The 22,462-nt window shown below is 40.0% G+C and overlaps 1 protein-coding gene across 2 annotated transcripts in view; it reads right to left on the bottom strand.

Annotated features, from left to right (window-relative positions):
• Window positions 1-22,144, bottom strand: part of si:dkey-71h2.2 (low density lipoprotein receptor adapter protein 1) — a 40,665-nt gene extending 18,521 nt beyond the window's left edge. Inside the window, exons 1-3 of one of the 2 annotated variants that reach the window (XM_063902863.1) lie at window positions 21,848-22,144; window positions 3,306-3,448; window positions 1,105-1,217 (exon numbers count right to left, since the gene is read on the bottom strand). In XM_063902863.1, coding sequence (XP_063758933.1) covers window positions 1,105-1,217; window positions 3,306-3,448; window positions 21,848-21,932 — 341 coding nt within the window. In that variant the 5' untranslated portion in view covers window positions 21,933-22,144. The remainder of the gene's footprint in view (window positions 1-1,104; window positions 1,218-3,305; window positions 3,449-21,847) is intronic. The other variant, XM_063902864.1, reaches the window with a different exon arrangement.
• Window positions 22,145-22,462: the final 318 nt, after the last annotated feature.

The following is a 22,462-nucleotide window of genomic DNA, read 5'->3' as shown; positions in this document are numbered from 1 at the left end:
AGAGGTGAAGCCAGCCAAACCGACACAATCCACACACACACACTCTCTCTCTCTCCTTTCACTGATTTGGTAGAGGGAAACCTAGCATGGTGCTGAAAAAGGTCAGCTTTCATTGACACAGAGAAACAGTACGAGACGTCCCCCTGGCGACCCTCTCCTGGCCTCCCATTATTGTTATCCTGCTGAATTGATCAAACTCACAATCGCTTAGAGCAGAAAACTGCTTGGATTATTCCGACACAAAGGAGCCCAAGCAATGGACAGAGAGGAAAGTGACCTACATAGAAAATATCAGTATCTTCAAGAATCGGATGAGGCCACTTTGTTAGGCACAGCAACGAATAATAAACCATGTTAAGTGATCATGTTTTATGACATATTGCTCATTCACGCTTATAAAGTCAGGCATTCACCCTGGAGGTAATAAGACAGGAAAATGTACAGTTTTACTATGCATGTTCCTAATGGTTTGCATTATATTTTCAATGATTTGCTTGAAGCCAGAAGCCTTACATAAAAAGATTTCCACTGACCAGCACATGGCTTGACATAATGACAATCTAAAAAATACTGTAAATAATGGGACTTTAAGAGATTCTCAATTATATTGATATATCCAGGGTATGAGTCTAACCCGGGTAACAGTGGTGCTGCGCCCTATAACTTAGGCATGAGCCCACATAACAAAATGTTCCCCGTAAAATGTTAAAGTGATGCCTGTTCATCAAAAACTGTATAATTACTGCAAAAATTTGAAAATCGTTGTCAAATAGACCACCAGACGGCAAAGACAAAAAACTGCTGACCGATGTCCGGTCAGTCTGCCGGTGGATGAGTGGCAGGCAGCAGGCTTACACTGAAACTGAGATTTCTCAATTCAATCGTTTATTTTACTGTCCTTTTCAGTAAAGGAAGTAAAGAAACCGGATGTATTTGTTGTTTGAGGTGCGATGTATCACTCAGTGGCTTTAAGATGATTTTCGCCTGAAAGTGGTTGGGGCCCTAATGTTGTCTGGCAGTGACGTTAGCGCCCTTAAGCTATATTTTCTGGAAAAACCCATGTATACTATTTAGTACGATTTCAATTCAATGTGTTTTATTTACCTGTAAATGGAGACATTTTCTATGAGGTCTGTAGTCTCTGTGTCCGTCATGATGATGCCTTTCGGTGAGACCGTCAAAGTTACTTTCCGAAACTTCTTGGCACTGGCCCTGGCCTGTGGATATGAAATATAAAAAACACATTAACACTCACATTAAAAATCAATAGAGAGCTGTCTGACATAAATATAGCATGACCATACTTCTGATTATACACTGAAAACCCCTGAGATGCGACAGTGGCTGCCAAGCAAAACTAGGCAGCCTGCATGAGTTGCCCTGGAAATGTGGGGGAATTTATAAAAAGTGACAGAACTGGGGGGAGGAAAGCCGCATCCTGAAGCCCAGAATGAGGGCTGCATGCTGCAACTCGAGGTCAGGCTGGCAGCCGCTCAATCCCCCTGCCGATCTGCTCCATCTGGAGTTTCAGAAAATACGACTAGAGTGCTGAGCTGGAGGTCTGTGAGAGAGCGCCTGTTGACTACGACAATCACCTCCTTACCATGCAATTAGCTGACGAATGAGAGCAGTTTAGTTTCACACTCAACTGCGATCAGGTTAAGAATCAGTAGATAACTGTGGAGGAATACAGAGGGTGAAAGACAGACATTATTTCATCACTTACTGCAGATTATTACATTCTCCCTGCATGAAAAGACTTCTGTTTTTGCAGAAGGTGAAATAAAGGTCAAGACAGAAGAGAAGCGGAGGATGTAAAGAAGACGGATCTTTCCTTAAAAGGAAAAACCAGGACTCCTGAAGGACAACAGGAGCGCTTAGGAGCCTTAATGCCCTGGAGATGACGATGAGGAGCAGCACATTTTGCTGAAACCTGAAGCACTTACAATATGTAAAACTGCCTTTATATCAGAGAGGGAACAAGTGCTGTGGCTGAGTGTGGCGGCTCATCCATGTAGGAAGTGTTAACAACCACGTTAAATTCTGTCATGTTACTCATGTCATGCCACGAGGCAAAAACCAATCTGTCAGCTTGAGATACGCCAAATTCAGCTTTTTCCTCCGTCTTGTGTTATCATGCAAGACTGAAGCATGTAAAGCAAATGGAAAAAGTCACAAATCTATTCATTAATCCCATTCAGGTTGATTGGTTTCCAAGGGAACAGACAGAGACAACTCAGTTGCTTTTCCTGTCCTCCCGTGGTAAATCAATTGAATCTTAATCCTGCCATTAGGTTTCGGTTCAGTCTCTAATTGAGAAGTGGGGGGTTTATGAATAGGCTGCCAGTGCCAGGCTTTTCCTTCTGTGGAGAAAGCGTTCCAGCAGATTAGACATTTCTTATTGTAGGCAGCGTTTAGGGAAAAGGTGTGTGTGAGCACCCACACGGAAAGAGAAATATGTAAATATATCGTTTGTATGTCTTGAAACTCACTGGTTGGAATGTAGCTTCAAAAGTGTCCAGTAAAAACGATTGATGGATTCTAAAATTGATTGAAAAGCAAATCCCCAGTGTTGTATAATAAACACATGTGCACCTCCTGGATTAACCGCTATCTTTTTATGCTGCTTTACTGAACTTGGTTTAACTGAGCCAAACTATAAGTACATGCCAAGGGAAGAACAGATTATATTTAACAAACAGTTATATTTGACAAAACTCTTCCCATCAATGGACTTTTTTTCCCGTATGCAAACCACTAAAGGCCACATTGAATACTGAACTCGACGAGTATGACAGAGTCCACAATGGTTTCTGGCCATGAGGCTATAATTTTGCTGAGCTGCGAGGGATACTTTACAGACATAAAGCACATCTTCTACTTGAAATCTACCTGGAATGGTTTCCCAAGGTGAAACCATATTTAAATGTATCATAAATTCCCTCCCTGGGTAAATACTTTCCTGGATCATCAGAATAACGTGACAAGTATTCCCTTTTAAATTGTTCAGAAAATTAGCACCGCAGTTGGAGGCTGTCATTACTCAAATCCCCAGGAGAGTTTCTATAAAAAGCACGGCTGTAATTGAATTCTTCACAATGTCACTCTTTGAAATTTCCCGTTGATATTGAAGGTCCTGACCTTGCCTAGAGAATTATATGCAAAACGGCTTGCTAATTTCACAATCAGTACAATTATATGTACTTCAATCAGTTCTTACAATGAAATCAAAAGTAACTATTCAAGATTCAAGAGACGGTACAACTTCCATTATGAAACACTAAGAAAAGGGAGCATTGACTCACCGTGGTAACGATTCTGCGGATGGCAGCTGAAGCCATGTCCTCTCCTTTGGGCTGGCCCACCATAGTCATCCCCAGGTACTTCACGTTGAACACCATCCCCTCCAGCAGCGTCTCTTTGGTGTCAGTCCAGTTCTCCGGCAGCTCTGTCATGAGAGAAAACATAGGAAATCAGTAAAATGGCCTGATATGGCGATAAAATGGTTAATAATAAGAACGTATTAGGACATTTCCTTTACTAAGTAAGAGCCAAGAAAAATATATCGAATTATTATCAGCTTTTGATTTGAGTTGAGGATAAATGCTTGCTTGTGATGGCACATAATCTGCTTAAATATCTAAATAGGATCAAATTAGAAGTTATGTTGTAAGGGGATTCACAAATATTGAAGTCTGAAAAAGTTAATTTAAAGCCTCTGCTTCTTTGCCTGTTTGTTGATCAGACTTTTTACATTTTACATACTGCAATACGTTGTAATAGTCAAACTCCACTGACTGAATAAAAACATGGTTTGATTTATATATGAAACCATCCATAGGTGATCCACACATTGGAAACGTACTATATTCACAACTCGAAAACCTCCTATTAAACTGAGATCTGTTGCTTGGATGGTGTGTTTTCTATAAAAGCGAACAGTGTGGATCCTTGCACAGGCCCAACAAACCGAGGATCAGCTGGGCTTTGATAAACTGTACCGAATGTCCTGCTGTTGCTGTGATTTCCAACAGGTAGCACCAAGCTGTCCCTGTAGCAGACATGGTGGAAACACAAAGGGGGACTGTGCCCATGCAGAGAGCTTAAAATATGTCCAAACGAAACCTGGAAATCCTGCAGAGGACCACCGGGAGAGGGATAACTTACAAAACAGACCATGTTTACTGAGAAAGAATAAACGACCGATAAGGGAGACATGAATCCACAACAAATAAAAGCAGTCTTTAAAACACCGAAGTCGCTGTGATTAAGGGAACAATACCCATGCTTCACTCTCTTTTGTGTCCTTATTCTCAAAGAACAATTTCTGCTCATAAAACACACTGAAATGACGGAAAGACAGAGAGAAAGAGACACACACAATAAATGTCTAACACTCTTCTGGGCTATACTGGCACCAAATTCTCCACACGGGCTGAGCCATCTGTCACTGGCAGGCCTCATGCAGCTGTGAAGGAGAACAGCACACCATCCACTAACAGCACTTACAACAACTATGAATTATTAAATCACCTTTAATCACACAATGGGGGCTGCTTGGTTTGTGGTGGTTTAGTGACATGGTGGTCAGCATTGCCGGTTGCTTTTGGCTTGTTCTGGAGGAGATGTGTGTCATGATTAAAAGTCTCCTTTTTGTCTAATAGAAATTGTGCCTTTACAGCCATTCATTGTTCGGAGGCGGCAGGTCCACTACCATTACAGAGCGGTGCTTTAATGCACTATTGATCCATGAGGGAGAAATTCATCGCTCGTCTTTCTCCTCCCCACAGGAGGTCAGAGGTTCAGCTACAAAACACAGGGGGTTTGCTCAAGAATACTCGAACAACATAAGGTCATGAAAAAAGCGACACATTTATAGAAAGCCATTTCACGGTTGAGTTCTTCATAAGGATTTGTAGAGATTTAAACTTCACAAATCAAACATAATTCCATCAATTCAATGGTATATTTGCGGCAACAAAATAATCAGCCATATATGTGACGAAGCGTGCGAGCTAGTTCAGGCAGTCAACTCGAGCACCAATGATACATTCGCACATAACGCCCCTCGTCACTCTCGCAACCAACCAAACACAGTCTCCTAATCTGGCGCTCTATTTAAGCTGTTGGATCTGCCTACCTCTGCCTCGCTAATGCAGCTGCTGCACTGCTGATTCCACGCTGCTAATGCTGTCTTCACGTTGGCGATGCTCACCTGCCCCACCACCACCCCAGCTTCCACCTGTAGGCTCGGGGGTTAGTTATCTAATCATCACTCAATGTTCTATGTTAATATGTGGAGTGATGAGGCCCGAGCCTAGACGCCAAACTCAAACTATATACTGCTTCTAATAAACATATTAATGAAACACGTGAGTTGTCTGACTGAATTGACAATCATGGCTATTTGAAAACCATAAATATTTGCAAAGGGCAACACACCACTGAGATAAGATTTCACAAGAACCAATACCTTTCTACCAAGTCAATTCCCAAATTCACCTCTGCAGTAGAAAAATAGAGCATTTGTTTAAAATGCACCAAACTCTCATGGCTACCAATTAGCTTCGATCCTCCATCTATATGGCCAGGAGTTAGTATAATCTTAGTTTGGAACAACTCTGTCAAACATGGAAGGAAGTTTAATATTTGCAACTACAACTTTACTCACCAGAAGTAGCCCTACTTTACCAAATTACTCCTCCTCTTAACTGGAAATGATTACTGACTTTTACCCGGAAATATAGTTTTAGCAGTAGTCTTTAGGTATCATACCTATGTAACCACCATGTAAATGCAGAGTTTTACAGGGTGATGGTATTTTTAAAGCTTAGCTTCTACCTCAAAACAATCTTAAATTTCCCAGTTTGGGATAAATCAAGTATTTCTGATTCTGATTCCTTTAGCGGTGCAGCTGATCAAATCTGCTGGCGAGTGGCGACGATGATTTGAAGCGACAAAATTGAAGGTCATCACCTAAAACTGACTGATTTGATTTACTTCTGTCTGAAAAATGACTGCTTTTTTAAGCGTTAATGCAATAAGGATGTTGGGGGTTTAACGTAGAGTCAATTCCAAAACAGATTTTTAACCTACATCGACAACAAGATCAACCTTCAACGTAGTTCGGGTCATTCTAAGCTGTGATACATAAACCCCTGGTCAAACGATTTATTCCATTGTTGCATTCTGTCCCAGCACTATAAAGCTGAAGTGCTACAGTCCATTTTGTGACTTCACCAGGCTACACACATGAATTATTAATGAGCTTCATGTTGATGCTGCAGGGTTTCCAATATATTATCCCCCTAAAAAGAGGAGCGCTTTAATTTTTAATAAATCCTGCGTGAGTCTACAGAGGGACCAGGACTGATAAGAGTGACAGGCACAAGCGGAGGGAGGCTAATTGGATTTTAACCATACAGTCTATGATTTTAACATGTTGAAGGAAATACAGAGGAACATGTGAACCTTTATTTCCCTGTATATTGTGTGTGAGTGTGTGTTGGTAAAGAGTGAATGTCAAGGTCATCTGATTAAAAAAAAGAGAAGCACAAAACAAAATGAGGGAGGGCGATGCCGCTCTGGTGCACTGATGACGTTTGCATCTTTATTAAAATGACGCCTGGCAACACTTTCACACCCAGGATGCTGCAGCAGTGTCTCCATTATGTTCACACAAAGCCACACAATTGGGACCCTCGCGAAAAGGAATCGATGCTTTACGACGGAGCCGCACAGAGCAATCTTGTGACACTTTGCTGCACTGAGCCTCAAGTGTAATCGCATAAAAGTTATATTACAAGTTTGAATACCATTGCCCGGAGATGTGGAGTACTGTAATATATTCAACAGTCTGTTGAACGAAAAACTGACATGTGTAGCCATTTCACAGTAGCTCATCCGACTGTTGCAGTATAATAGATACCATGTGCTCTGCATGCCTTCAGCTACATGCAGTGTTCACCAGCTGTGTCTTCCAGCTCCACGCTCAGTAATTTAATTTGCACAGAGAAACCGAGTTAAGATCGTACGCACAGGGATTCTGCTCGGGATGAACACTTACCCTGACGGTTAATTAATAACACAAACAGAAGGGCACCCAGGCACAATATAGAAGTAAAGGGCATGTACATTGGCATGCAGCAGGCACAAACACACCGTTTACTCAAGATACGCCGGTCCGAGTTAATTGCAAAAGCAATTGGATTAGGTCAAAAACGTCATAATAACAAACACATTCTATGGTTTCAATTTCCCTACAGGTCAGTATGTAGGCCATTTATTTTCCCACACGGCATCTTGGTTTGAATCCAACACCAATATCAAAAAGGAAACATTCTGCTTCTTTTTTTTTTTTAAGTGACACCCCCATCCTCCACATCCTGATAATATCATCTCCTTGCCTTACTGTTTTACTCATCCGATGGAACTTTGAATCTAGGACACCACCTTGACAGAGAATATAGGCCGCACATTCAGGAGAGATGGTGGGCAGGGATGGTGTGTGTGAGTGGGAGGTGGGGGTGTAACTGGTTTCTGATTCTGCCTTGAGGCGGGACCTAGTAAAGCTAAGTCCTTCCTTTCAAGCTCTTCTCAATATCTTCCTAATTCTATCCCTCTACTCACCTTCTCAACTCCTGCATCTGCACTTCATTTGGCTCTCAATTGAAGCCCCTAATTTAACCCCCCTCCTTCCCCATATTCACATATAAGAGACTGGCTTATTACAGGAGCTGTGGGATTTGTATTAATATTTCAGATTATCAATCAAAGCCACAGTACGAGCCACTCCTCCAACGTCAACAATAACAAAGATGGAGTCGCGGGATCAAACAGACTATGTTGCTAAGCAACCACAGACAGCAGCACGGAGGTGGTACCAGCACTTCACATCACTGAGCGTCTTGGCTAGGCATCAAAGCAAGTATGCGAATAACTAAGTGCTCAGAAAAAGTGGAATTACTCTGAACTGGAGCAGTACATGAAACCCCTCCTCCATCATTTAGTATTACATATCCAAAGGGAACCACTTTGGAAACCTCATGTCAAGCTATGTCTAAATGCTACCACCTCAAGTGACAACTTATAGCTTGTATCGTCCGACAATAATAAACCATTAAAAGCAGAAAATGACAAGTTGGAACTGAGGATGGTTTGGCAATTTGCTTGAAATATAAATATTCATAAATATTCATCTACTATCAAAAGCAGGGTCCAATTAAGTAATCCACGAATTTACTAATGAGTTTTATATTTAGCATGTTTAGGGTTTATTTCTAAGTAATAGATGAGGAGATTTTCTTTAAAAAGTCCCTTAAATGTAATCTTATTTTATGTAAAGCATCTCAGATACAACAGAGGAAAGCAAGTGAGATTTAAATTGACTACTTTTCTCCACGATGTCTTCTTTTAAATTGCGATTTAAAAGAAGACATTACAGTACAGTAGTCAATTTAATCTCACTTGCTTTCCTGATGAAAACTTGTTATAATATTGCTTTTTAAAGGAAGATGCAGGTACCAAAAATCCTCTGGAAGAATAAGAGGGATTTCTGTCTCTTGTTGTCATGAGGATTAACTGTACATACATCTTTTTATTTCGCACAATATTCTGATTTAACTGCCACACTCTCAGAGATTTCATTAAACTCTCATTTCTTTTTGGGTGCTTTTCATTTTCTGCTTACAATAACTGTCCAGGGATGACAAATGTTAGCAAAACCAATCAAATGGATGATTTAAATCTATGAAGAGTATGAGGAGAATTATTGGGTTTGTGTCTGTGTTTATTCTGACATATTAAGTATCTGTCATCCTGTTTTGTATCATTATCGCTCAAAGGAAAACTCACTCGTCTGAAATAATTCAGGTTTAAGAATCAACTGTTTGCCTCGGAGGTCCGTGAATGAATCAGTGCTGGTTCTTTCAACATAATCCCCTCTCCACCAACGCCACTGCTTAATTGCTTTCATTTCAGAAACCCTTTCTGCTGTTAATCGTAATGATGATGCGAGTTATCTGCTTTATGCATGGCTGAGCAAATAGACTTTCTGCAAAGTGGGAGCTGTCGAAGGCAAACTGGGAATATGACGGGAGAATGGAAATTTGGGACTAGCTTCACATTGCTAAAACTAAGAATTCAGAGACTAGTTTTTTAAACAGAGACATAGTACCTGACCTTGCATAGACAACTGTAGCCGTTTAACCAAATGATAAAGATGAAATAAGCAACACTTCAATGCATAAAAAGAGGTAAGATAAAAAAACATTTGATGCTTTTAAGGATTGTTTTGGGAATCGACTCTTTTCTTTTCTTGGAAAATGTTGGATAATATTGGTACCACTTTAATGTGTACATTGCAAATATTTTTAAAAAGGTACGTTAGTTTAGCACAGAGACCGGAAACTGTTAGAAATTGCTAGCTTGTCTCTGTGAAAAGGTAGCAAAGTCTATCAGCAAAAATAGTATCACTTAGCAAGAAGCCTCATTTGTGTAATCTATAAAAAGTATAAAAACTCAAAAAGATGGGTCATGACAAAGCCAACATGTGACACAAGAGGTTGTTAAACAAAGCCTGGTTGAAGTCCCCAAAGACACAATGAAACGTCAACACATCACGTAATGAAAGTCCATTAGTTCGTTCCCAGTGCTCATAATGGCATGCAGTAGCTACGTCAACAAGCGCTGGAATACACTTTGGTACACACTGGTTTGTTGCCCATAGTGTGAATACAGTATAAAATTCAGAGCACCGACATTAGAGTAGCATCTCCTCAAATAACTCTTGAGGCTAACCCTTGAAGTGTACAAAATGCAAGTAGTACAGTACAGCAAGATGCTGAGGTAAAATGAATGTAGGACATTAAAGTAATAATAAAAACTGAACTGTGCAGTTTTACCATGAGAGAAAATCAGCATTCAACTGTTAAGTGTGCATGGAGGCATGACAGATAAAGTATGTGCGATAAGTAAGCTGTTAAAAATGATAACTGAAAACACAATCACAAGTTGCTTGATGAAAAATGTTCCTACAATTTCCAGAATGCAAATTGCCGCAGTTACTATGCAAAACATAGGCTTCAACCCCATCATCAGGAACCGTCCTCCAAAGGCTCTGTGTATCATTAATTAGACTGGATCAGACCAACTCACATACAGAAGTAAAACAGCCTTATCTCCTGTTCTCTAAGAAGCATGCTTTGTGCTCAGAAGTAGTCCAGAGAACGAAATGGGATTAGCACTTGGGTTATCTTGCGGGCAGGCATTATTACACAGACGTTTGAGTTTTGTTCCTGAATGACTTCCTGTACTCTATTTATAGCTGGAACCCCACGGTGCAAACTGTGCTGATATTTGCTCTGCCGACAGTGACAGTCGGTGGGTACGGTGCTGTGCAGGATGACTCAGCCAGATAAACACGCAATGATTTATTCTTGAAAAACACAAAAAGCAGCATTGCATTTTCAGGATGCAGGATTCGTAGAGTCTCATGGCAATAATAACCGTAACTGAAAATAACCTTCACTGTACTCCAAGGTTTACCCCCAGGCGACTGAGGTGAAACAGAGTTGGTGTTTTCTATATTAGCTGAATGTCAAATTAGAGTTCAACACGTAACTTTTCTCCACATTCAGGTTCTTATTATTTGCAAAAATAGGACCAGGATTAATTTATATGGAGACCAATATTCTTGGGTCATGCATTTTCACTAATGTTGTGCTTTTAGTATTTTTAAGGACGTTTAAAACTATACTGTTCCCCTTCTGATAACATATTCAGCCCTATCTGAGACTGTGAGACAGCAGAAGCTGCTTGACATTTATTAACTCTAGAAGGTGGGAGGACATACAAAGAGTCAGAGCACATTGGTTTATTTGAACCATGCTATGATTGTTTCCCAACCTTATACATCTTATTTATTTACAAATTACAAACATATTTTCTGCATTTACACTTTTTCTATTCACCATTTCTGTTTATTCTTTTACCTAATGACCTGCAACTATTGGAACTGGGGGGCTTGCAAGAAGCGAGGCATATAATTGTCAGCTTTGGATCCCCTCGGGGGAAGCCCCTCAGGACCCAGAGAAACCACCCCCAGCTAATCCTAACCACCCTCCCTCACTTGCCCGAACCCAACCAACTCCTCTACCTAATACTTCCCTTTACCTCCCCCAAATCAAATTCAAAAATGTAAGGGACCCACCGGGGTGTGAAAAGCACTCACTGGAGCCCGAGCCTCTTGTCTGCAGAAGACTTGCTGGCCTATCCTCTGTTATATAAGGAACTCATTGAGAAAAGCTTGGGTAAAGCCCTTTAAGTGCTCATTAATCTGCGTCACTAGGCTAATTAATCAAACACAACACTTCCAGAAGAGAGAGATGTTTTGTAATACAGTTTGTTTACAATCGCCTGACATTTATTTCATTTTCGTTGAGCAAGGGGCATTAAATATGGAAGTGACTCAGCAGCCAATGTTTATCAATGCTGGACATGTAGCTGCTGACTGTTAAATTAATACTTTTGAGACGTCAATATGATCATAATTTTAGAGTTATTACAGGAATTTTAGACGCTGAACCACTGATGAGAAAATCTAAATGACATTGTTAAGTTTAAAGAGAAGAACGACCCGACCAACTCCTATATTTTGAGGTACAGCATGAAGATGACTAGAAGTCAAATCATGCCAAAAAACCACAACAGTAACGATGCAGATACCGATGAAATCTTTCCTCACGGCTATTTATTCATAAAGCGTAATTGCTCGGCACCGTGGAAGGATTGTTTGCATTAGCAATTCAAACAGGCATGTTTCTCTTTGCTGATACAGATCTTTTCCCCCTGGAGTCTGCTGGCTTCCATTTCAACATCTTCATCAACTATGAATAGCTCCCGTCGACAGAACTCCATTCATGAAACAATAAAGGTTTATATTTAATATTTTGTTTTCTATTCAGGGATAAAGATGTGACTTCTGAAAGAATAACAGAAAAAAAACAGAATCCCAGTCGTGATCATACGCTGACGGCTAGGAAAACAACACTTTGCTAAAGCAATCATTAGCTTCCCCATCCATTATCACAACAGAGCAAAACAAGTCACCTTTGAGAGCAGCTGATCTCATTTGAGACGGTGCATCTGCGGTCCTTTAACAGATGAGGGCTTCCCGCAGGAATCCCCTCTAATGCTGTACAACACTTAAAACCCTTCCTGCTGAGTGATGGATGCTCGTCTGACACCACCGGATACCTCCGCTCCTCAGGTCTCATGTCTCTGGAGTATCAGGGGTGTCAAAGGGGCAATCAATAGGAGTGCTTGAGCTGTGCTGTACATTTTACATATGGCCTATTCTATCTTATCCATGTTTATTTTGTATGCGTTTGCTTTTAGCTAATACCTGGGATGGATTTGGTCCAAAAGTTGCACATACTGATCATGCAAGGATGTATTGTAGGTTTAGTTTAAGGAGTGAAGGGTAGCTTAAAGATGTAAAGCTGCAATGATTTGTTAACCAATCTATTGATTAGGAGACAGAAGAATTAATAACTATTGATTTGGATAATTGTTTTTATTTGTGATACGCAAAATGACAGTTTACAGACTCTTGAGATGTTCTGCTTTTCTCTGTTTTATCATATTAAACTGAATATCTTTGGGTTTCAGAATGACAAAACAAGACATATTAGGAAATAAACTGTGACTTTGAAGTCTAATTTCTGAAAACATCTATTGCTAATGATAATATTTGTTACTTGCAGGCTTAGGACCTCACAGGTTGTCAAACCCCCCAAAAAAATCTGACATATAAATCCAGCAAATGATATATTATGGCAAATGATGATCACCAAACACAAAGGCTGTGCTTTTCTATTATGTTTGAGGAGATGATGTCAATTAAAATTTGATAAAAGATGGTGTCTTTCTGCTTTTCAGCCCAGACCCCTTGCAGAGGACCCAGTGGAAATCACACACTTGTAATCATGATATGACCTTTTCCAAATCAGCCAAGGGCACCTGAAAACATTTGTTATGATACAAATATTTGATTAAGACAAAAATCATCATCAAAAATAAAAGCTGCTAAAAGAACAGCTGAAATGTGCATCTATTTTCCAGCGATGATCAGAGGAAACATTCAAATGTTATTTTAGTAATACATCTACTGGGCTTTTTTGCTCTTTGTTTCGCCTTAACAGCACCCATTCTGTGTTTCTATATAGCACTTCAAAGGTTTTCCATTTGAAATTGATGGTGCAAAGTTATTTGTAGGATCCTTGGGTCTTGGTGCTGAGCTCAGACGGGGACGTGGTGTGTCACAGCTGTTGAGGGGAGTTTACATTTTTCAGAGGAACAGCACACGGAGCTCTCTAGTGAAGGAGCAGATTCGCACACACACACACACACACACACTACTTAATTTCTCTGCACAATAACAATCGAAAACATGCTCAGAAAGACTCTTACACCGGAGTGACAGCATATCCCATTTCCCAGACAGCTGCCACGGACATCAAACAGAAAGAGGACTTGGGCTTTGGGACTTCACTGTACAGGAAACCGGATTGTGTGTGTGTGTGTGTGTGTGTGTGTGTGTGTGTGTGTGTGTGTGTGTGTGTGTGTGTGTGTGTGTGTGTGTGTGTGTGTGTGTGTGTGTGTGTGTTTGTGTGTTGGTGTGCGTGTTGTTGCAGCAGCTCTCTCAGTATATACTCTCTCAGTTTCCCCTTGTTGCATAATTCTACTTCAGGGCAGGCTCGGAACCTTGTAGGTGCTAAACACAGTCGACAGAGACTGCACAGAATAATAATAATAATAATAATAATAATAATAACAATAATAATAAAGCTGTAGAAAAGACACTTAAACTGAGGTTTGATGGTGTTAAGGGTTAACGGAGGGGAAACAGGGAGCATTTACTGGTGTTTGACTATACGAGCAAAGGATGCCCTTTACTGTCAATGTCAAACTGGCTGGCAGTGATACAATCTAACCTTAGAAGGCTCTAAAATAAACATTAAAGTAACCAAATATAAGCACCAACTACACCTTCTATATGTGACTTAGGCCAACGCTATACAATTGACATACTCTCAAGGGTCTCACAAAGAAAATCAATATAGAATATGATGTGGAGCAGTTAATAATAACATGAGGCTTTTAGAAATCAATGTTTGTGGAGTGGACCAGCGATGATTATATACTCGTAGCTTCAAATGTAACACGCGCAAGACAGCAGGGAAAGAGTGAAAAAAAAAAACCCCATCATGAAAAATGTAATTCAAGAGAGATTGAGTTATTGGAGGAAAATGTTCAGACTAAAATAAAACAAAAAATCCATATAGCAGTTGTTGTTCCCGAAGAGCAATTTAATTTACATTTGCAGGAACATTTCCAACAACATGAGTAATAGTTGTATATCTGTCACTCACAGCCGCACAAACACACACATCTTTTTAGCTCCTTCCTTCATCCTTATTCCAAAATGTCATGTCCTTAAAATCACAAGGAAGAATTAAGGTGATCTCCTCGACACGTGTGGGATTTCAACGCATTAATACAGAAATGATAGTTGTGGAATAAAGGGCAGAAGGGCTCCCACTAAGCTTTGATTAAACCCAGACCAATGACAGAAGAAGAATAGAGGTATTATTACATTTCAAAAAATGGGACAAGTGTGACAGGAGGAGCATTCAGAGTGGTGAAACACTTGCCAACAGAGTGTGATGTTGAATGTCAAATTAATCCACAATAAAGGCTCTAGAGTAGAATTTAACTTACTAGGCTCGGTTCAATTTAGTGTTTACATGTACTAAATCAATTCAATGCTGTATCTCCTTTAAATAAACCAAAGCAGCACCCTTGAAACCTGAACTGAGTTCATAAAATGATGGAAAACAGACATTTGTTGAACAGATAATGAATTCACAAAATAGGCCTTGGTTAGGACACTCGAAATAAGCCACTACCTGACAAGATATTGAAGTACCTATTAAGTGGCCGTTAAATCTAAAACGTTTGAAATCTCACTGACAAAACTATATAGAGATAAATGGTTTTCCAGTCATTGGTTTTTCTGCTCGATTGCCTTTTGTCAATGAGTCCGACCTTTAAACTATGCTGTGACGTCCTTAGATGGAAAGCAGGTAGATATCGTCCCCTAGACAGATTGCCCTGCAGTAAAATAATAAATGTATCGTCCATATCTCTACCATACGACTGATGTTAACATGTCCACTGTACTATGCGGATGATTAGCAGATATAATGTGGAGCACAGGGTTTTTTCTATAAAAATATAGTATGAGGGCACCAACGTCACTTCCGGACAAATGTATGGCCGCGCCCACTTCCCGGCAAAAATAATGCATTAGAGCGAGGTGGGAAGTAGTAGTTTCTTCATTTCTTAAAGCTGCTGAGTCATATATTGCACCCCAAACAAGAAATAAATCCAGAGTTACAGTTTCTTTACTTCCTCTACAGAAAAAAGGACAGTAAAAGAATGATCTAATTCAGAAATCACCGTTTCAGTGTAAGCCTGCTGCCTGTTCACTTATTGGACAGAGTAAAATGTTGACTTGACGATGAAGGTAGACTCAAGATAAGAATCAGCCCAATCATTGTTGAGATATTTCAGTCCGGAACAAAGATGTAGAAATACAGAAATCCACACATTGCCTTGCTGCTAGTGCAATTTGCTAAGAGAAGAGCACAATAATATTTAATCTAAAATCAGAGACACAACATGAAAGAAGACAGAAAATGTTTTATTTCCACAGAAATTAAAAACTAAATGTGGATAAAACATAGTCAAGCAGGAAGCGTGTACCAAGTCTGTGCAGAGCTGTCACTGAAGTAGCTGTACTTTGACAATAATCCAACTAATCACGCTGTTGGGGGATTTCAGCTCATGTAGTTCTCCTCCAACCAAAGTAGAAACGGTCAAAAAGGTCTAAAGCTATTATTCATACTGGAAGATAAAACTGCATTTGAACATCATGTTCACTGAGTCATTCTGCTAAATTCCCCATGCCCTAAAAGAGAAGCGGCTGATACTTTTTGAAGAGAACGTGTTTGTTGAATCTGGTTAAGATCTAATCCTAATCGTTTTGAGTCGTGAATTCAAAAAGGCCCTGAGGGATACACAATGGGTTTAAATAAGTTAAATTATCAATGCGATGCAAGCAATGCCTCACAACTTTGGCAGCTGCTGATCTTAGATGAAAGTAGAACTGTTTAATTGATTACTAATTTCAAAGCACGTTCCATGAAAACTCATTAGCTGCATGTTATCACTTAATCCATCCTCAGTCTGTGAGAGCGATGAGTGCGCGAGCATGAATTATGCAGCATATAGGTGGGAAATCTGCCCACTTAAATCATCGTCTGATACACTGAAGCCCAGCTTAGAGCACACATTGAGGATAACTGGTCCTATATTCAAGATAGATCCTTGTTTGTGCAAGATGATGCAATACCTGAGTGCTTCTCCCTCTAACTGGACAAGATGGTAAAAACAACTAAACTCTCAACTGTTACCTCTTTTTTATATATTCAATTTATGGTTAAAGAAAAAACATTGTGGCATTTCTTTTCATACGATTCATTACAATACTCTAATGTGGGAAAACACCAGCCTCGCCTGGAACTGGTGTCAGAAATATTAAAGAAAGACAGATCCCGTCTTTAACTACGATGCTTTAGATTCTGGTGTTTTAGGACGTTGGTTGCATTGAATATTCTGAAAGGGTAATAGAAAACGTGCACAGTATACTCTCTGTAACATTAACTCCAACCTTTGCTTTTAGTTCCTCGTTCTCTTCTGTTTGAGTGTGTCTGCATTTCTATAAAAAGGTCATGTACTGTATGCAAATTCAACCTTTCCTTTAGACATCATGTTAAATAAATCCAGGGCCTATCCACTGGATGCAGGCGATGCAAATTAGTTTCACTGTTTACTTTTTTTATAGTCAAGTTTGAGGGTCATCAAGAGTCAACTATGAACTAGTAGTGGTTAAGGCAAGTAGAAATTAAACTATTCGTCCATTGACAATACAATAATTATGCATATCATTTTGATACTAACGTGCCTAAAGATTATCTCAGGTAAAAAGAAATCCAATTCCTCAGACTTTCTGCTTTGTTTATCAGTGATGACAGAGGAAGTGATTTTGGGCAGTTAGTCATATAAAACAACAAATTAAAAAGAAATCACATTGGACATTTATTCATTATTTGGAGACGGTTTCTTCATGAAAAGAACTGTTAGTTCCAGCTGTATGAGCAAAACAAACCTAATTACATCCAATTGTTTAGTATTGTGCTGGCAGCAGAAAACTGAAAAATGCTCATCCGAGAGAAAAACTGATAACAGGCAGATGAAAACAGAACTACTATATGTGCTTGTTCGGATACCTCTCGGGGTTATGGAAAAAATATGTTTTCCTGTAAGGTAAAATCTCAGATAATACCCTATTTGATACTCATGGCGGCATTGATGAATCATTACACTTTATTCTGCCTCATAACACAAATCCAAATGCTCCATCTGTCCCCATTGTGAACATCAATTTGAAAAGCAGAGGTAGTCACAGTCTCTGTGATAATCCCAGGAAAGTACTGCTAACATTCCCTCTATGATCCCGTACTGTATATTCCCACAATTCCCTCCCATAGCTTCTGCTCTTCCTGCCTCATGGTTTCCTGAGTCCTAACGAGCCATTGAGAGATAATTGCTCCTCGAGGGTCAGTACTAACTGACACCACTGCCTCTTTCATGTCATTCAGTCAAGCCCCTGTCAGCATAAATTGTACTGCAGGCTGTGTTCACTGCATGAGTTTCCAACCAGTCGAACTTAATGATTGTTGAGTACACTAATTTCAAATCAAGCTCTTCTCTGGACTGCAGAGTAATACAAACCGCACATTCGACACTTTCCTCACAGCAGTGAATCGCACTTGAAATGTGTATTCAAGAACTAAGATAATTTCAGTGTTTCTTTCATATTGATCGCGCAGCAGTGCAGAAGCAAGCTTTGATATTTACACCACTAACAGAATTACAAGAAACAATCCCAGACCCAAGGACTCAGCCTAACTGGATTCAGTCTGTCCCGAAGCTACACGATCTTAAATTGATTCAGACTGTACAGCTTGGATGTCCTTGGTGCCAAGGGCAAGAGTGTGTGACTTCTGAAATACAGAAAGGACTGCACTGCTTCTATGTGATGTGATCCAAAGGGAAGGCTTGTACTCCAGGCACATGCTGCGTCCTCTTCCGTGCTGCCAGTCGCTTTGACCTCAACAGATGACAAGGGACGGCCATAAGGGGCGATGGGAAAGTGTGGTACATGTCAGGTCTCTGCTGGCGAGAGAACTGAAGACTGGTCTCTTACATGTCCGGAAATAGATCTTTGTATGTTAGCATGGTGGCATGGTCACATGGCTAGAGTTACTTTATATGGGAACACCAGCGATTTTACTTATTTCTCATATTTCATACGGAAGAAGAGCTTTGGTTGTAATGCTTTAAGTCAAAGGCCCTAATGGGTTTTTCAGACTTGCACGCTGTCAGCAGAACACTGTACTTAAAAAGCCCATTAGCTATGCCACAGCCGTGGTTACAGTAAAGTCATTCAGAACCAGGGCAGGATATTTCACATCATTTCAATTCTAGTTCTTTTGAGACAGGGAATATGTAACACTAACCTAACTTGTCTGTTAAAGTAATGGCTTTGGCAAAGTTTGGCACCTGCCACATGTCTTTTTCTCTTTAAAGGCGGCATCAGCCTTGCATATCAAAAGTTACTTTTGTGTTAAAGCCCTAAATAAAGATCATTGTGTGTATGAGAGACACTGACCGCTCCTTTTTACTATAATTATCCGAATACATTTTCTCATCAACTTCATAATGTATTAGATAGTTGCATTATTCCTGATAATGTCAAAGAGTAACCTGGCATTAAATGCTAATATGTCAAATTGGGACATGATTGTCATGTGTAAAGCAATTTTTCCTAATTGCCAGTACAAAAGGAAAGTCAGAAATGTACGGAAGATAGTGCAGGTTTGACTTTGACTGTGGTTGGCCTCTTTTGCTACACAAGGGAAATGTTTAAGAGTGATTTCATGTAGCTCACTCAGTGTTTTTCAGTTCTGCAGCCCTCTTTTATTTGCTTTGTGCATAAGAGACGATAGTTACGTAAAGGTTTCATTATACTGCCTTTAATAAAAGGCAAACAAGACATGCATTTAATTTCTTTGCAATTTACCTTGCTGCAGCAGCCCCTAGGTCCGACTGTTGATGTGTTGAATGGGTTACTTGAGATGTCAGATTCCCATTAACGAGGTTCATGTGTTTTTGAGAAACATTAGTAAAGGGGAAGTTTGACCTTACACTGGTTAATGGTAAATGTTAACTGGACTTGCGCTTATATAATGCCTTTCTAGTCAGTCAAACCACTAAAAGTGCTTTCACACTACAGGAGCAATTTGGGTTCCGGTTTAGTGTAACAGGAAGGAGTTTGGTGGTGATTGGTGGACGACTCGCTCTTCCTCCCGAGGCTCTGCTCCAACGCTTCGGCTGAAAGGTCAGGTAGCAATGAAATCAATCATGCCGGTATATAAAAAAAAGAAGCTTTTCCCATGTGCTGCAGTTGTGCTGGCCCCCTAAAAATACAATACCCAAGTAATCATCCAATCAAATGCTTCCTCTCACCTTCAAACTGTAGTCCCATTTACAACAAAGCACTAATGCTAAGGCATTAACACATGATCCATCAACAGAAACTAAAATGCCCTTAGTTGCAATTTATTGTGGTAATGATTTTCTATCAAGCAGGACCTTACATTATGTCTCTACATCATTTCTGAATTAAACCATTTGGCAAGGCTCAGTTACAGTGTGTCCATTAACTGTAGATTGTCGTTGGCTCTAGTTATTTAACTAAGGAGAACTTTCCTCCAGTCCATAGACAGGATAATTTATCCCTTTTTTTTATAACTTTAATGACACCTAATTTGTGTGAATGTGACAAGCAGCAGCATTATTGCCTTGTTTGCATTCTGACAGCCAGCTTTGACGCATCGCCACATGCTGGCACACAGAAGCTGTCCTCTCTCCAAATTGCCTACTAAGTAGCTCCTGGACATCAGCAGTCACCCTGTCTGTCTGAACTCTTTCTGACTGCTTGTTTCACATTTTTCCAGCCTGATTCCTCTGGTGGCTGGTGACACAAACTGATTCTGTCATCTGACACTGAAATACAGCTTGTTTCTGCCCTGACAACATCATTCAGCTTTATATTCCATTTCTTTCTGACACCTACAACAATAAGAGAAGGAAAGCACAATGCAGATGCTCCTGCGAACAATGTCTTTCAGTATGCTGATGGTTTGTTTGTCAGCTTTTGTCATCATAAAGTCACCATGGTAATGATGGACAATATGTCACTTTTGTGTGGAGGAAAACAATAACAACTCCAATCCATCAATGTTTCGACAAAAACCAAGATAAGAAGTTTGATTCTAGCAGCCATCAACAGCCACAGCTTAAACCATTTAAGACAACATGTCACTTAATGCATCCAAAGCCTTCAGAGAGATGCATTAAACCCCTAATCCAATGAGAAAACATTGAAAGCCCAGACTTAAACTCAATACACTAAATGCAATAATGTATGTAAAACATTTCAAACTGAGATTAGAGACACTAAGTACATCTTCCAGGATGTGAAATGAATCAGTCATGTTTAATTAAAGATGGCATTGGCTGCCAGTTTTCACTGAGCAGGAAGCCAAGGATGTGACAAAAAAAAAACCAACATGCTAGCATTTACGGCAGTGAGAAGCTCATGTAGCTGCAGGAAGGAAACATTCAACTCAACACTTCACACATCGGGGAGACAGAAGAGCTGCAGGCAGCAAAGCAGCCACTCATTCCCCCGTCACCACCAATGGTGTGACTGACAACTTGAGGTGTGTTGCTTGGACCATTCCATCACCACTTACAACCTGAAGTACACCAACAAAGTACTTCATACTGTAATAAGGAGCAACCTTGCACATTTTCTATTTTTTGAGTCATTTGAAAAACGTTACAGTATATTTAAAAACTGCATCTCTTAAGTATATGTGGTTGATATATCTATCTATCTATCTATCTATCTATCATTCATAATCAACCTGAATGCAAAATACCCCTCAAACATAAGGTTTATTCCAACTACAGTAAGTATGATGTTCTTTTGAATGTATTGCATAACAATACACATACTGTACAATTGTTTTTCAAAGTGGTGCAGTATAATAAATGGACTTCATTACAATTGTGCATTAATCACACAGAAAAGTAAGATTTTAAAAAATCGCTACAGACCTACATAGGGATTATATTCAAAACTAAATACCTTAGTATAAATACCGAAATATTGTCAAGTATTCATACATTGTTTGGATTTTTAGCTCTCGAACTTTCTGTGATCTGGCCTGAATAAAACAGGGAATTGTGCTGCATGCTCTTTTGTTCTGGTGAAGGACATTTGGCATTAGGAGTAGCAAGTTCACTCAGAAGGAAGACAAGTAAAGCAATTAAAAGTAAGTCTGAACTATATAACAGTATGTAGCCTGTTAGTAGCGTTTTAAAGTACAGTACATCCACCGTAGCTACATTTGGCAACAGGACAAACAACAGCTCTCCGGTACGCAAACACAACATCTTACTAACAACAACCAGAAGCTCATTTTTTGTATCGTCCATTCCCTTTCTTGATACATTTTACTGCATTTGCTACGTTGCCAAAATGTTTCAACACATTGTACCAAATCCAACCACACACTGTCTCACTCACTTTCGTGCTTTGAAGTTCCCCATGTGTGCCGCGGAACTCCGGGGCTCTTGATAATCGCTCTGCCGGCGGATTTCAGGGCATCCATCCCGAGGTGTGTCTGCTCTCCGGCAGGTGGATTCCCCAGTCTCCGGACCACAGGGAGGTAACTAATACAGGCTGAGCTCGACGGAGAATGCGCAAAATAGGGAAGAGGCGAAAAGAGAGCCGACTGATATAAGTTCCCACCCTGAATCACTCTCGTTTCCTCCCCACCACAGAGACCGTGAAGCAACCGAGGGCTCACGCACCTACTGCACCGTCTCCAAAGTTAAGGGCGTGTCCCTCTAACCTTGATGAGCTGACATTTAAAGTGCCCGGTTTAAAGCAACGACCTTAATTAAATAATCATCACAGTCTTAAAAAGGACTCATACTCACTAATGACTTTATGGATAATGAGCTTGACATTGCACTTTTTTGTCTCGTAGGACTTTCTGTGGTTTATTGACCTTTGGTGCATGCCCATGCCAAGTTTGTTCTTAAATAATGCTTTTTTCCCCATCCCTTTAGTGTCGTTTATATTTAGAAACAACACGTTTGTTGTTTTATTTTCTATGACAGCATTCTAAATAAAGGA

The sequence above is a fragment of the Eleginops maclovinus genome, chromosome 15, assembly GCF_036324505.1.
Source record: "Eleginops maclovinus isolate JMC-PN-2008 ecotype Puerto Natales chromosome 15, JC_Emac_rtc_rv5, whole genome shotgun sequence".
NCBI lineage: Eukaryota > Metazoa > Chordata > Actinopteri > Perciformes > Eleginopidae > Eleginops > Eleginops maclovinus.
Note: the sequence above shows the minus strand (reverse complement) of the source record. Positions and strands in the feature narration are given on the sequence as shown.